Source organism: Schistocerca serialis, chromosome 8, assembly GCF_023864345.2.
Source record: "Schistocerca serialis cubense isolate TAMUIC-IGC-003099 chromosome 8, iqSchSeri2.2, whole genome shotgun sequence".
Taxonomy (NCBI): domain Eukaryota; kingdom Metazoa; phylum Arthropoda; class Insecta; order Orthoptera; family Acrididae; genus Schistocerca; species Schistocerca serialis.
The window spans coordinates 347761152-347775889 of record NC_064645.1 but is presented as its reverse complement, the minus strand read 5'-3'; the positions used below and the strand labels follow the sequence as shown (position 1 = coordinate 347775889).

Here is a 14738-nt window from a genome sequence, read left to right as displayed (position 1 = left end):
TGCAGATCTTCCTGTATTTAGCTACAATTTTCTAATGCAGCAACTTCTCTGTATACTACAGCATCATCCGCGAAAAGCCGCATGGAACTTCCGACACTATCTACTAAGTCATTTATATATATTGTGAAAAGCAATGGTCCCATAACACTCCCCTGTGGCACGCCAGAGGTTACTTTAATGTCTGTAGACGTCTCTCCATTGATAACAACATGCTGTGTTCTGTTTGCTAAAAACGCTTCAATCCAGCCACACAGCTGGTCTGATATTCCGTAGGCTCTTACTTTGTTTATCAGGCGACAGTGCGGAACTGTATCGAACGCCTTCCGGAAGTCAAGAAAAATAAGCATCTACCTGGGAGCCTGTATCTAATATTTTCTGGGTCTCATGAACAAATAAGGCGAGTTGGGTCTCACACGATCGCTGTTTCCGGAATCCATGTTGATTCCTACATAGTAGATTCTGGGTTTCCAGAAATGACATGATACGCGAGCAAAAAACATGTTCTAAAATTCTACAAGAGATCGACGTAAGAGATATAGGTCTATAGTTTTGCGCATCTGCTCGACGACCCTTCTTGAAGACTGGGACTATCTGTGCTCTTTTCCAATCATTTGGAACCCTCCGTTCCTCTAGAGACTTGCGGTACACGGCTGTTAGAAGGGGGGCAAGTTCTTTCGCGTACTCTGTGTAGAATCGAATTGGTATCCCGTCAGGTCCAGTGGACTTTCCTCTGTTGAGTGATTCCAGTTGCTTTTCTATTCCTTGGACACTTATTTCGATGTCAGCCATTTTTTCGTTTGTGCGAGGATTTAGAGAAGGAACTGCAGTGCGGTCTTCCTCTGTGAAACAGCTTTGGAAAAAGGTGTTTAGTATTTCAGCTTTACGCGTGTCATCCTCTGTTTCAATGCCATCATCATCCCGTAGTGTCTGGATATGCTGTTTCGAGCCACTTACTGATTTAACGTAAGACCAGAACTTCCTAGGATTTTCTGTCAAGTCGGTACATAGAATTTTACTTTCGAATTCAATGAACGCTTCACGCATAGCCCTCCTTACGCTAACTTTGACATCGTTTAGCTTCTGTTTGTCTGAGAGGTTTTGGCTGCGTTTAAACTTGGAGTGGAGCTCTCTTTGCTTTCGCAGTAGTTTCCTAACTTTGTTGTTGTACCACGGTGGGTTTTTCCCGGCCCTCACAGTTTTACTCGGCACGTACCTGTCTAAAACGCATTTTACGATTGCCTTGAACTTTTTCCATAAACACTCAACATTGTCAGTGTCGGAACAGAAATTTTCGTTTTGATCTGTTAGGTAGTCTGAAATCTGCCTTCTATTACTCTTGCTAAACAGATAAACCTTCCTCCCTTTTTTTTATATTCCTATTAACTTCCATATTCAGGGATGCTGCAACGGCCTTATGATCACTGATTCCCTGTTCTGTACATACAGAGTCGAAAAGTTCGGGTCTGTTTGTTATCAGTAGGTCCAAGATGTTATCTCCACGAGTCGGTTCTCTGTTTAATTGCTCGAGGTAATTTTCGGATAGTGCACTCAGTATAATGTCACTCGATGCTCTGTCCCTACCACCCGTCCTAAACATCTGAGTGTCCCAGTCTATATCTGGTAAATTGAAATCTCCACCTAAGACTATAACATGCTGAGAAAATTTATGTGAAATGTATTCCAAATTTTCTCTCAGTTGTTCTGCCACTAATGCTGCTGAGTCGGGAGGTCGGTAAAAGGAGCCAATTATTAACCTAGTTCGGTTGTTTAGTGTAACCTCCACCCATAATAATTCACAGGAACTATCCACTTCTACTTCACTACAGGATAAACTACTACTAACAGCGACGAACACTCCACCACCGGTTGCATGCAATCTATCCTTTCTAAACACCGTCTGTACCTTTGTAAAAATTTCGGCAGAATTTATCTCTGGCTTAAGCCAGCTTTCTGTACCTACAACGATTTCAGCTTTGGTGCTTTCTATCAGCGCTTGAAGTTCCGGTACTTTACCAACGCAGCTTCGATAGTTGACAATTACAATACCGATTGCTGCTTGGTCCCCGCATGTCCTGACTTTGCCCCACACTCGTTGAGGCTGTTGCCCTTTCTGTACTTGCCCAAGCCCATCTAACCTAAAAAACCGCCCAGCCCACGCCACACAACCCCTGCTACCCGTGTAGCCACTTGTTGCGTGTAGTGGACTCCTGACCTATCCAGCGGAACCCGAAACCCCACCACCCTATGGCGCAAGTCGAGGAATCTGCAGCCCACACGGTCGCAGAACCGTCTCAGCCTCTGATTGAGACCCTCCACTCGGCTCTGTACCAAAGGTCCGCAGTCAGTCCTGTCGACGATGCTGCAGATGGTGAGCTCTGCTTTCATCCCGCTAGCGAGACTGGCAGTCTTCACCAAATCAGATAGCCGCCGGAAGCCAGAGAGGATTTCCTCCGATCCATAGCGACACACATCATTGGTGCCGACATGAGCGACCACCTGCAGATGGGTGCACCCTGTACCCTCCATGGCATCCGGAAGGACCCTTTCCACATCTGGAATGACTCCCCCCGGTATGCACACGGAGTGCACATTGGTTTTCTTCCCCTCTCTTGCTGCCATTTCCCTAAGGGGCCCCATTACGCGCCTGACGTTGGAGCTCCCAACTACCAGTAAGCCCACCCTCTGCGACTGCCCGGATCTTGCAGACTGAGGGGCAACCTCTGGAACAGGACAAGCAGCCATGTCAGGCCGAAGATCAGTATCAGCCTGAGACAGAGCCTGAAACCAGTTCGTCAGACAAACTGAAGAGGCTTTCCGTTCAGCCCTCCGGAATGTCTTTCGCCCCCTGCCACACCTTGAAATGACCTCCCACTCTACCACAGGTGAGGGATCAGCCTCAATGCGGGCAGTATCCCGGGCAACCACAGTCTTAGTCCGATCAGGGGATGCGTGGGACGAGCTGGCCGTCCCCGACAAACCCCCATCCGGACCCCCACAGTGATGCCCATTGGCAACAGCCTCAAGCTGTGTGACCGAAGCCAACACTGCCTGAAGCTGGGAGCGAAGGGATGCCAACTCAGCCTGCATCCGAACACAGCAGTTGCAGTCCCTATCCATGCTAAAAACTGTTTTGCAAAGAACGTCTGAACTAATCTACAGAGAGCGCAAACAAATCGACAAAATTTAAACGGTTATTAAAATACAAGATTGCTTAGTAAATGCAGTAATGCTGCTACTTGCGCACTGCTGACACTGCTCGGCGGCGGAAGGAGACTAAGCGAAATTACACTATTCAGGTACTAAAACACGATGCTACACTCTCAAATACTATAATACGCCCGAAATTTATGAATTAAACAATGCAAGTACCAAAAACACGCAAAGAAATTAAGAATTAAACCATGTAGCAAATGAGTGAGCTAGGAGTATACGACTTGCTGCTGCAGCTGCTTATCCAACGGCGGCAGGGAGCACACTGACTGCGACCAACCGACACTGGCCGTTCAAAACAAAAACAGTAGACAAACGACTACGCGAATTTACACTATTCAGGTACTAAAACGCGATGCTACAACTCTCAAATACTATAATACGCCCGAAATTTATGAATTAAACAATGCAAGTACCAAAAACACGCAAAGAAATTAAGAATTAAACTATGTAACAAATGAGTGAGCTAGGAGTATACGACTTGCTGCTGCAGCTGCTTATCCAACGGCGGCAGGGAGCACACTGACTGCGACCAACCGACACTGGCCGTTCAAAACAAAAACAGTAGACAAACGACTACGCGAATTTACACTATTCAGGTACTAAAACGCGATGCTACAACTCTCAAATACTATAATACGCCCGAAATTTATGAATTAAACAATGCAAGTACCAAAAACACGCAAAGAAATTAAGAATTAAAATATGTAACAAATGAGTGAGCTAGGAGTATACGACTTGCTGCTCAGCTGCTTATCCAACGGCGGCAGGGAGCACAGGGAGCTCCTTGACAGGTTGTACATGAAATGAGAAACTGCTCCACACACAGATGAAATTGTTGCATGTGTTGTCAGGTGTAAATCACGGAGTATTGTTATTGTTATTATGGATGTCTGTGGCTACACCCATGAATATCAAAATCTGTCTGAACCTCTACCGTAGTTCATTTCGTAGTAAGACTAATGATCACTGACAAACTGTATACTTTGGTAACAAGAATATTCTGTTGAAAATCTGTTCCCTGATGCTGTAGGTATCTGGGCATATCTTTCAGATATGCCTATTTGTAATGCCAGTTCAAAACTCCACACACTCTTGCATTGTAACACATGATGATTGTTATCATCACATGTATGGGGGGAACTTTTTGTAACTATTTTTCTTTGTTTTTCATTTCTAATGTTGATACAATAAAATAACATTAAATGAATACTCTAAAAATGTCTATTCTCTGAATACCAGCTGTGCTTAAGGATATGAAGAGGTAACAGTTGGTGCAAACTGCATCTTTCACATAATTTGATGTTGTACTCTGTTTAATATTTCTGGAGGCAGTCTTATGATGCAGGCAACTTTTTCCAACTAAACAGCGAAGTCAGCAACTTGTGTGATGTTACTAGAAACATCTATCTTGCTGAATGCTCATACTGCTTGTAATCCATAAAGATAGTGATGTTATTCATGTTCATTCGTGTTTGGCAGCTGCTTCTACAGATTCATTAGTCAGTCCTGCTTCACAAATGGAACCTATGTTTATGCTATTCTTAGAGTGGTCAGTGGTGATAAGTTGAGAACATTGTCAGTATATGATTTTATCAAAGTGTCACATTTTAATAGTTACCTCATGATATTTGGAATTTAGACACAAAATTTATTTTCTTTTTAGGAAATGATATACTCAGAGCACTGGAGAATGGTGTTTCAAACTATCCAAAGCTAGAGGGAAGATTTCCTCAAGTAGCTGGTCTAAGCTTCGCTTTTGACCCATCCAAAGCAGCGGGGCAGAGAGTAGATCCTCAGCTGGTGCGCATTGGAGATGAGTACCTGATTCCAGATCAGCATTATCGCCTTGCAACAAAGTCTTACCTTTATTCTGGCTGTGATGGATACACCATGTTTAAAGATGCCAAAATAGTGGTGAGTTATACACTCAGTTTGAAAGATAAAATACAGGCAAGAATGTTTTGTAAGTTTGTTTGTTTGTGTGTGTGTGTGTGTGTGTGTGTGTGTGTGTGTGTGTGTGAGAGAGAGAGAGAGAGAGAGAGAGAGAGAGAGAGAGCGCACGCGCGTGCGTGTTTGCGTGGGCGTGTGCGTGTGCACACAGAAGTCCTACAGATAGTTCTTAAAATGTGTATATGTTACATTAATGTCATCTAAAATGTTGGTAAATTTTCATTCCACTGGTTACAATTTCAAGCTCTCAGAGTTGGGTTGATTTGGGGGTATTTTCTTCCTCCCCTATTCCAAAAACATCATTTTTTGAGCATCTCCCTCCCTTTACCAAGTTTTGATGTGACTGTAAAGTATATTTTCGGCAGCAGTGAGAAATAACTCTTCCATTTGTGTGCAGAATCACTAGATATACCTATATGTATCTCACTGACTTTCACCATAACTGAGATTACGTTTGCTTCATGTAGGTGACTGCGATACCAAATATTTCACATACAGGTTTAACAATGTATTAGGGGAATGGAAACCATATTTACAGTGTTTTGAAAATTATCTTTAAATCAGTTAGTACTCTGTTATCAAAAGAAACTTCGAAGTTTGAAGATAAATCAGGGACTGAAGCATAAGAAAAGATACAATATATGACCTGATGAGTGGAATTCCAAATCAGAAATTTATATCAATTCACAGAGCATTCATGGAGGTAATGGATTGTCTACAATGGAATGTAATAATTGTAGCAGTGAAAGTAGCAACTCACTGTAAAGGCATTGAGTGGCCAGTACGTACATAAACAAGACCAAAAATGTTGCCATGCCTTCACAAAATGTTCTTCAGTGTGTTTTCAGCCTGGTTTATGTACCTCTTGATGACTGAGCTCCTCAACAGTGTGGGTATGTGTAACCTTTATTGCTTCCATAATTTACAGAAAGATTGTGTGGTGGTTTGCCACATAATACAGTTTTTCTCCCAACCCCTGTCATGTTGTTGGGCAGAAGTGGAGAATAAATTTGTCTCATCTATTATTTTGTAGTTTTTTAATTCTTTTTTTTAAATGAAGTATTGATTCTACCTGCTGGTATGTTACTCCAAATTTAGTGGATACAGTGAAATATAAATGTATTACTCACACTAAATTAACTGTGACTGCTTAATTTTAGGTAGATGAAGATGAATGTCCTGAATTGGGTTTAGCAATTCAGAATCACTTCCATGCCATAAATATGCGCCTGGGCAAAACTAAACGACATTCAAAACACCGACAAAGCCTTGTCACTTTGTCTCGCAGGTAAGGTAACTGATTTTTTGTTTCACTAGGTGAGCTATATCTCCCTTCCTTTAGTTCTTCTGTACTGGCTAAATGTATCCTGCAAATCATTCAGAAAAAAACATATTTTTGTAGCAATAAATGTATTACTGTTTGCAGCATGGATTAAGGAATCTGAAAGTTAACATCACAAACTTTGTAGGATTCAGTCGGTGTAGGCTTGTTAACATAAATAGGAGTTACAATAGAGAGTCAATCTGAGACAGTTATCTAGTAAGTATAATGAAAATAAAACGTTGTTCTCATACTCTTTTCACTCATAAAGTTTATTTTTAACAATGACCATCGACCAGTATGTTACAATTGATCACCAAACAACTTTTGAAGTCACCCAGCTTTCAAAGTATGGCACTATAGAAGAATGCCAAAGATCATGTGTGTTTATGGAGTAACTGATGAAGAGGTGTAGAAATGAATGAAGGGGAAATGAGCTTTATAGCGCAACTACAGAAAAGAAAGGATATGTTGATATGCTTCATCCTGATGGAATGTTTAATTTGGTAATGGGAGGAAGTGCATGTGATAAAAATTGTAGATGCAGACCAAGGCTTGACTACAATAAGCTGGTTCAAGGTTATCAATGTTGCAATAGTTATGCACAAATGAAGAGACTTTTCAAAAGATAGACTAATGTGGAGAGCTGCACCAAAGTAGTCTTCAGACTGAAGACCACAACAATAATATTCAACTCTTTATATTTTACAGAGGTCATTTAGATTGTGATTACAATACTGGAAAACATTATATACCTAGAATTTGTATATAAATGTCTCAAAACAGGCAAGTTATATCATTCATTTAATACATAACTAGTATTAAGAAAAATGCAGTAAATGAAGCAGGCAAAAAGGATTACAAACGTCTCAAAAATGAGATCGTCAGGAAGTGCAAAATGGCTAAGCAGGGATGGCTAGAGGACAAATGTAAGGATGTAGAAGCTTATCTCACTAGGGGTAAGATAGATACTGCCTACAGGAAAATTAAAGAGACGTTTGCAGAAAAGAGAACCACTTGTATGAATATCAAGAGCTCAGATGGAAACCCAGTCCTAAGCAAAGAAGGAAAAGCAGAAAGGTGGAAGGAGTATATAGAGGGTAAGGGAGTAAGACAGGGTTGAAGCCTCTCCCCGAAGTTATTCAATCTGTATATTGAGCAAGCAGTAAAGGAAACAAAAGAAAAATTCGGAGTAAGTATTAAAATCCATGGAGAAGAATTAAAAACTTTGAGGTTTGCTGATGACATTGTAATTCTGTCAGAGACAGCAAAGGATTTGGAAGAGCAGTTGAACGGAATGGACAGTGACTTGAAAGGAGGATATTAGATGAACATCAACAAAAGCAAAATGAGGATAATGGAATGTAGTCGAATTAGTCGGGTGATGCTGAGGGAATTAGATTAGGAAATGAGACACTTAAAGTAACAAAGGAGTTTTGCTATTTGGGGAGCAAAATAACTGATGATGGTCGAAGTAGAGAGGATATAAAATGTAGACTGGCAATGGCAAGGAAAGCGTTTCTGAAGAAGAGAAATTTGTTAACATCGAGTATAGATTTAAGTGTCAGGAAGTCGTTTCTGAAAGTATTTGTATGGAGTGTAACCATGTATGGAAGTGAAACGTGGATGATAAATAGTTTGGACAAGAAGAGAATAGAAGGTTTCAAAATGTGGTGCTACAGAAGAATGCTGAAGATTAGATGGGTAGATCACATAACTAATGAGGAGGTATTGAATAGAATTGGGGAAAAGAGGAGCTTGTGGCACAACTTGACTAGAAGAAGGGATTGGTTGGTAGGACATGTTCTGAGACATCGAGGGATCACCAATTTAGTATTGGAGGGCAGCGTGGAGGGTAAAAATCATAGAGGGAGACCAAGAGGTGAATACACTAAGCAGATTCAGAAGGATGTAGGTTGCAGTAAGTACTGAGGATGAAGAAGCTTGCACAGGATAGAGTAGCATGGAGAGCTGCATCAAACCAGTCTCAGGACTGAAGACCACAAGAACAACAGTATTAAGAATTTACCTCTCTGTCTCAAAAGTCACTTGTATAGCAAACAACAAGACCCTGAATCCAACGGTAACCAGTATCTACCAGTGCATATGTCATCAACATGTAGAACTTACAAATATCAGTCATTGTGAAACTATTAAGGAAAAACATTAAACATATATAACCACTTCAGTAAAGACTGGTTTTCATAGGAATTTTTAAAAGTATGAGTTTTCAATAAATGTGTGAGTTCCACCTTGTCGGACACCTTTATCCAGGAAAACAGTGTGCCTCAGGGTTCCGTCTTGAGTGTTGTCCTCTTTGCTATTGCCACTAACCCTATTATGACCTGTCTCATGCTGGGTGTTTCCGGCTTCCTTTTTGTAGATGAAGATGCGTTCTAGTGCAGTTCTCTACGAACTTGTCTCCTTGAGCAGCATCTTCAGTGATGTCTCGATCGTCTTTACTCATGGAGTATCGACAATGCCTTTCACTTTTCCACTGACAAAACCATTTGCATGAATTTCTGGTGGCACAATTTTCATCCACCGTCTTTACATCTTGGGCCTGTTGCTCTTCTATTCGTTGAAACTACAAAATTCCTGGGATTCATTCTGAATAGAAAACTTTCGTAGTCCTCCTATGTGTCTTACCTGGCGGCCCATTGTACGCAGTCGCTCAATGTCCTACTTCTCCTCAGCTGTACTTCCCGGGGAGCAGATCGAACCATCCTCCTCTGCTTGTAACAGTCCCTTGCCTGTTCGAAATTAGACTTGGGTGTTTCGTTTATGCATCTGCACATCGGTCCCTTTTACACCATCTCAATACTATCCATCATCATGGCATCCCTTTGGCTACTGGTGCCTTTTAAACTAGCCCGGCTTAGAGTCTGTATGCAGAAGCAGAAGCTGCCGAACTACTGCTGTCATACCACCATGTCTTTCTCCTCAGCAGACATGAATGCCGTTTGTCTGCCATGCCTGGCCACAGATCCTATGCCTCCTTCTTCAATGACTCGTTTGATCGCCTGTATAGGTTGCGTCCGTCTCCTCTTTTACCTCCAGGAGTTCGCTTTCGGTTCTTGCTCTGGTAACTTAACTTCAAGCTACCTGTCACTTTCCCAATGAGTGTGAATCCTTCACCACCTTGGTTTCATCTTGCAGCCCATGTTCACCTTGGCCTTCATTCGCTTCCTAAGGACACTACTCCAGGCTCGCTCTAATACCATAAGTTTTATGACCTTCATACAGCACTTTGCGATAGTACCTTTGTGTACACTGATGGCTGTCAGGCTGACTGTGGTGTTGGGTGTGCCTTCATCATTGGCACCAACGATTTTCGCTATCATATTCCAGAACACTGCTCAGTATTTACAGCAAAGCTTTTTGCCCTGTATCAGCCCATGCAATACATCCGGAGACATAGGCTTTTCAATGGCGTCATCTGCTCCTCCTCTCTCAGTGCCCTTTAGAGCATGTGTGTGCTGTACACCATCCATCCCCTGGTGCAATGAGTCCAGGAAAGGTGTCACTTGCTCACTCTTGATGAAGCCAATGTGATGTTTATGTGAGTTCCTGGTCATGTCGGTCTGATGGGAAACGAGACTGCTGCCAAGGATGCAGTCCTCATACCTTGGCCTGCTAGTTGTTCCATTCCCTCTGATGACCTCTGTGTTGTCGTCTGTCAGCAGGTGGTATCACTTTTGCATCTCTCAGTGGCTTGAATGACTTCCTCTTGGCCCTCTCGCCATGAGTAGTTCATGTCAGTTAGGTTGCATATTGAGCACTGTCTTTTTAGCCTCAATTTTGTGCTCATTGCCCTCAACCTTTGATAGTTCGCCATTTCCTGATTGAATGTCCTTTTTTTTAAACAACTTACATTCTTATTTATGTTTGCAGTCTGTGTTATCAGCTGTTTTAGAGAACTTCATGCAGGCTATCAACCACATTTTACTTTTTATCCATTGTCATGATGTCCTCCTCGCCATGTCTGGCGACAGCGACTCTGTCAGTCGTTTAGTCCGTATTGTGGCGGGCTTGGATGTGGCTTGCAAAATCGAGCTTTACTTTGAAGATCCAGTCGCACGAAGTGCAATACAGTTGCCCAGTGAAGTTATACAGACAGATGTAATTAGACTTATCCATTGTAACAATATAATGAAGGACATTTAATCTTTCATTTAGGACCTCCATTTCTCTATGGTGTATTTTTTGGATCTATCTCCAAGTTCCTGTTTTTAGCTGTCTTTCCATCCATTGATTTGTACATGTAGTCGTTTTTAACTCCTTTTTTTTCTTTGTGTTCTACTGTTCTGACATGGTGCATGTGACCTAGTTGTTTTTCATGCCCTAAAACAAAACAAAACAAACAGATCTCAATAGAGGCTAAACTTGGGCATTATAACACAGTGATCAAAACCAAATATCTGTAAACAAGTGAATGTCACAGATTGACAGGAAAGGTTTGATTGATTGAAGTTGAGAAGTTTGAGTGCAAGATTTTTTGGAAAATAATGGGTCTTGAAATGATACCTGGAAACACAGACCACAAGGAAGAGAAGATTTGTGTGAGGAATAATGAAAGGCTAGTGGAGTCAATAAGGCTACTATGACCAGTGTTCTACATACATCTGTTCAAGATGAATGTGACCTGAGTAACAAAGCAGACTCTTAATGCACTGAAGAATGGACCCAAAGTTTCTGGTAAATGGTTCAGGAAGGTACGAAATGATCTAAAGAGCATTTGAGTACAGATTACGTAATCAACAATTTAAAGGGCTTCCATAATAAACAAAACCAGAACACGGGCTGGATGTAGGTGAGAAGGCAAGCAGCCAGAGAAAGAATGTGATGGTTTTGGGCTGCAAAATGTTGCAACCATCAGAGGAGAACATTAGTGACAATAACTTCTTAAAGGATCGCACTGAAACAAAAAACACCTGTTCATTATCACCAGCTGAACTCACTGTGAGGCTTCCTTCCCTATTTTGTGATAATATAAAATGAGCTGTTCTTCTTTTGATGTCTTCCATTAATCCTATCAGGTAACTGATCCTGTACCCTGTAGTAGTACTCCAGAAGAGGAAACACAAGTGTAGTAAATGCATTGTCTTTTTACACAGTCTTTGTAACACCTTCTGCACAGTATTTTCTGTGTGAGGGTTCCACTTTAAGTTGTTCATAATTGTAATCCCTAAGATTACACAGTGTCCCAGGTGGAATGGTCAGTATTCAGGATATTATAGGAATGATCATTCGAAGCAATAAAGTTTAGTAACTTTGGGCTCTAAAATGCATACCTTAAGAGCTATGAGTACTTGTTCATCTTTGATACTAAGAAACATCTCTTCAACTGAACAAGTGCTCATAGCTCTTGAGGTACATATTTTAGAGCTCATGTTTGCTAGACATTTTGGCTATAGTTTGGTCACAATTTGTCAGTGGCCATTCATGCGTACAGACAGCTTAGAAAGCAGCAAAGTGGTTGCAGCTTAGTTTGTAGGTCATAGGACTGCTTTAACAGCTAGCACTGCATTTGATGGGGTGTGTGATGCCTATGACCAGACAGGAGGAGGAGGTTGTGGTGGGAGGATGTATGGGACAGGTCTTGAATCTAGGTCTATTGCAGGGATATGAGCCATGAGGCATGAGGTTGACCTCCACCTCAAAGATGGCTACATCCATACATATACCGAGCAAGGTGGCGCAGTGGTTAGACACTGGACTCGCATTCGGGAGGACGACGGTTCAATCCCGCGTCCGGCCATTCTGATTTAGGTTTTCCGTGATTTCCCTAAATCACTCCAGGCAAATGCCGGGATGGTTCCCCTGAAAGGGCACGGCCGACTTCCCCCCCCTTCCTTCCCTAACCCGATGAGACCGATGACCATGCTGTCTGGTCTCCTTCCCCAAAACAACCAACCAACCAATCCATACATATCAAATTACCAACTGCCTGCAATACCTCCACTTCAACAGCCAGCACTAGAAATCCCTTCCATACAACCTAGCCATCTGTGTCCATCGCATCTTTAGTGATGAGGGGTCCCTCTCTAAATATGTCAAGGGTCTCATTGAGGCATTCACAACCTTGTACAGAAACAGATCTCCTGTGCCTTGTCTCTCCAGTCGCCCTCCACCTCCCAGATTCCCACCATCCAGTCACAAAGGAGCACTCCCCTCGTGACCCAGACAGGGAAAACTGAATCATGTTCTCTGCCAAGTTTTGACTACCTCTCATTGTGCCCTGAAATGGGGAATATCCTATCCACTATGCTTCTCACCCCTCCCACAGTGGTATTCTGCCACACATTGAACTTATGCAATGTCCTTGTCCATCCCTACTCCAGCCCTGCTCCCATCCCCTCCCTTATGGCTCATATCCTTGCAGTAGGCATAGGTGCAAGACCTGTCCCTTACATCCTCTCACCACCTCCTACTCCAGTTGACCATAAGCGTCACCTATCCCATCAAAGGCAAGACTCCCTGTGAAAGTGGTCACATTATCTACAAACTAAGCTGCAACCAGTGTGCTGTTTTCTGTGTGGACATCACAACCAACAAACTGCCTGTTCTCAGGGAGAACTCTCGCTGCAATATATGCTACTTTCCCATAACCCCTCTGGCCTCAACCTTCCCAATTCCCTGTCTTGCCCTCTCACTCCCACCCCCATCTATCCCCTTCCCTGCTCGCTCTCTAGCACTATATAGCCATCTATCCTACCAACCCACCCAGCTGTCTTTCTCCCCTCCTCTGCCCCCCTCCCCCCCCCCCCCCTCCTCCTGTAAAACTCCTGACTGCACCTAGCTGTCCAACCCTATCCTCACAATGTCCTTGCATGCTCTTACAAGCAGCACTTTACTGTCCTCCACCCATACCCTGCTATTTCTCACCTCCTCTGCACCAACCAAATCCCTACCCCTATCAGCCACAGATTGCTTCTCCCAACATCTCCTCAATAGGATGAGTAGCAATCAATCTTTTTCTTAATACTGTCATTGTTTCATCCTGGATTTTTCTGTAACACTTTCATGGGAAATCCCAAAGTAGATGACTTCCTGTCAGTTACTACAGACTGACCTTTCTGCAGGAAATCATGACTATAATTGCAGAGCTGAGACAGTGCTCCAGAGGCACTCACAATAGCAGCTGCTGGCGAGGACTGGCACCAAAAGCCATCTGAAAAACTAGAAATATGGAATCAACTTGATACCCTGTCAATAGCATTAATTACTTCATATAAATAAAGAGTCAGTTGTGTTTCAGAAGTGCAATATATTCTGAAACCAAGCTGGTTGTAGTCAATAGATTGTTTTCTTCAAAGTGTTTCATAATGTTGGAACACAGTATATGCCCCAAAATGCTTATCGTCCTCATACCACCAACCTGAATTTAAGGGGGCAGGGGGGGGGGGGGGTGAGAGGAAAGGAACCAATTATTAATTTATTCCAGTTTTTGAAAATAACTTCTCGCCATACTAACTCACAGGGACTATCTACTCTAGCTCCAGTTTTGCTACAAGTAAAACTACTATTACCTGCAACAATCACACTGCCGTGAACTGAATTTAGTCCATTGTTTCAGCACACCATTAGTTCTTTGGTAAAAACTTTGGCTGAACTTATCTCTGGCTGCAGAAAGCCTTCAGTACGTATTACTAATTTTGCTTCAGTGATTTCTATGAGTTCTTGGAGTTCTGGTTCTTTTCCAACACAGGTACAACAGTTTACAATCATAATACAAATGTTTTATAAGCTCACCCTTATCTTGTGTTCGACTTGCTCCCTTTGAGACTGTACCCCTGCTTTTCTGAAGTCCTTAAACCTGAAAAACTGCCCAGTCTGTTTCACACAGCCATTGCTACCTATGTAGTAACCTCCTATGTATAGTGGACACTTAAACTATTAAGGAAATCCAGACCCCTCTCCATCCTGTAATGCAAATCAAGGAATCTGTAGCGTAGACACTCACGGAACTGCCTAAACCTCCCATTTAACCACTATATTCAGCGCTCTACTGAATATTGGCAGTCGGTCCTGTAAATGATGCTGCAGATGGTGAGATTTAATTTCATCTTGTAAGCAAGACTAGCTGTCTTTATCACTTCAGACAGCTGCAGGAAACCTGAGAAAACCTCTTCTGATCTGAAGCAACACACATTGTTAGTACTGACATGTGCCACCACCTGCAGTTGTGTGCAGTTGTACCTTGTATGACATCCAGAAATATCAGTTCCACATCTGGAATAACTCTCCCCAG

At 42.4% G+C, this 14738-nt stretch overlaps 1 protein-coding gene across 3 annotated transcripts in view; it reads left to right on the top strand.

Moving 5' to 3' along the window:
* LOC126416728 (mannosylglucosyl-3-phosphoglycerate phosphatase) overlaps positions 1-14738 on the top strand; it is a 220328-nt gene that overhangs the window by 170389 nt on the left and 35201 nt on the right. For all 3 annotated transcript variants that reach the window (XM_050084547.1, XM_050084548.1, XM_050084549.1), the window contains 2 exons: positions 4877-5127; positions 6324-6451. In XM_050084547.1, coding sequence (XP_049940504.1) covers positions 4877-5127; positions 6324-6451 — 379 coding nt within the window. The remainder of the gene's footprint in view (positions 1-4876; positions 5128-6323; positions 6452-14738) is intronic.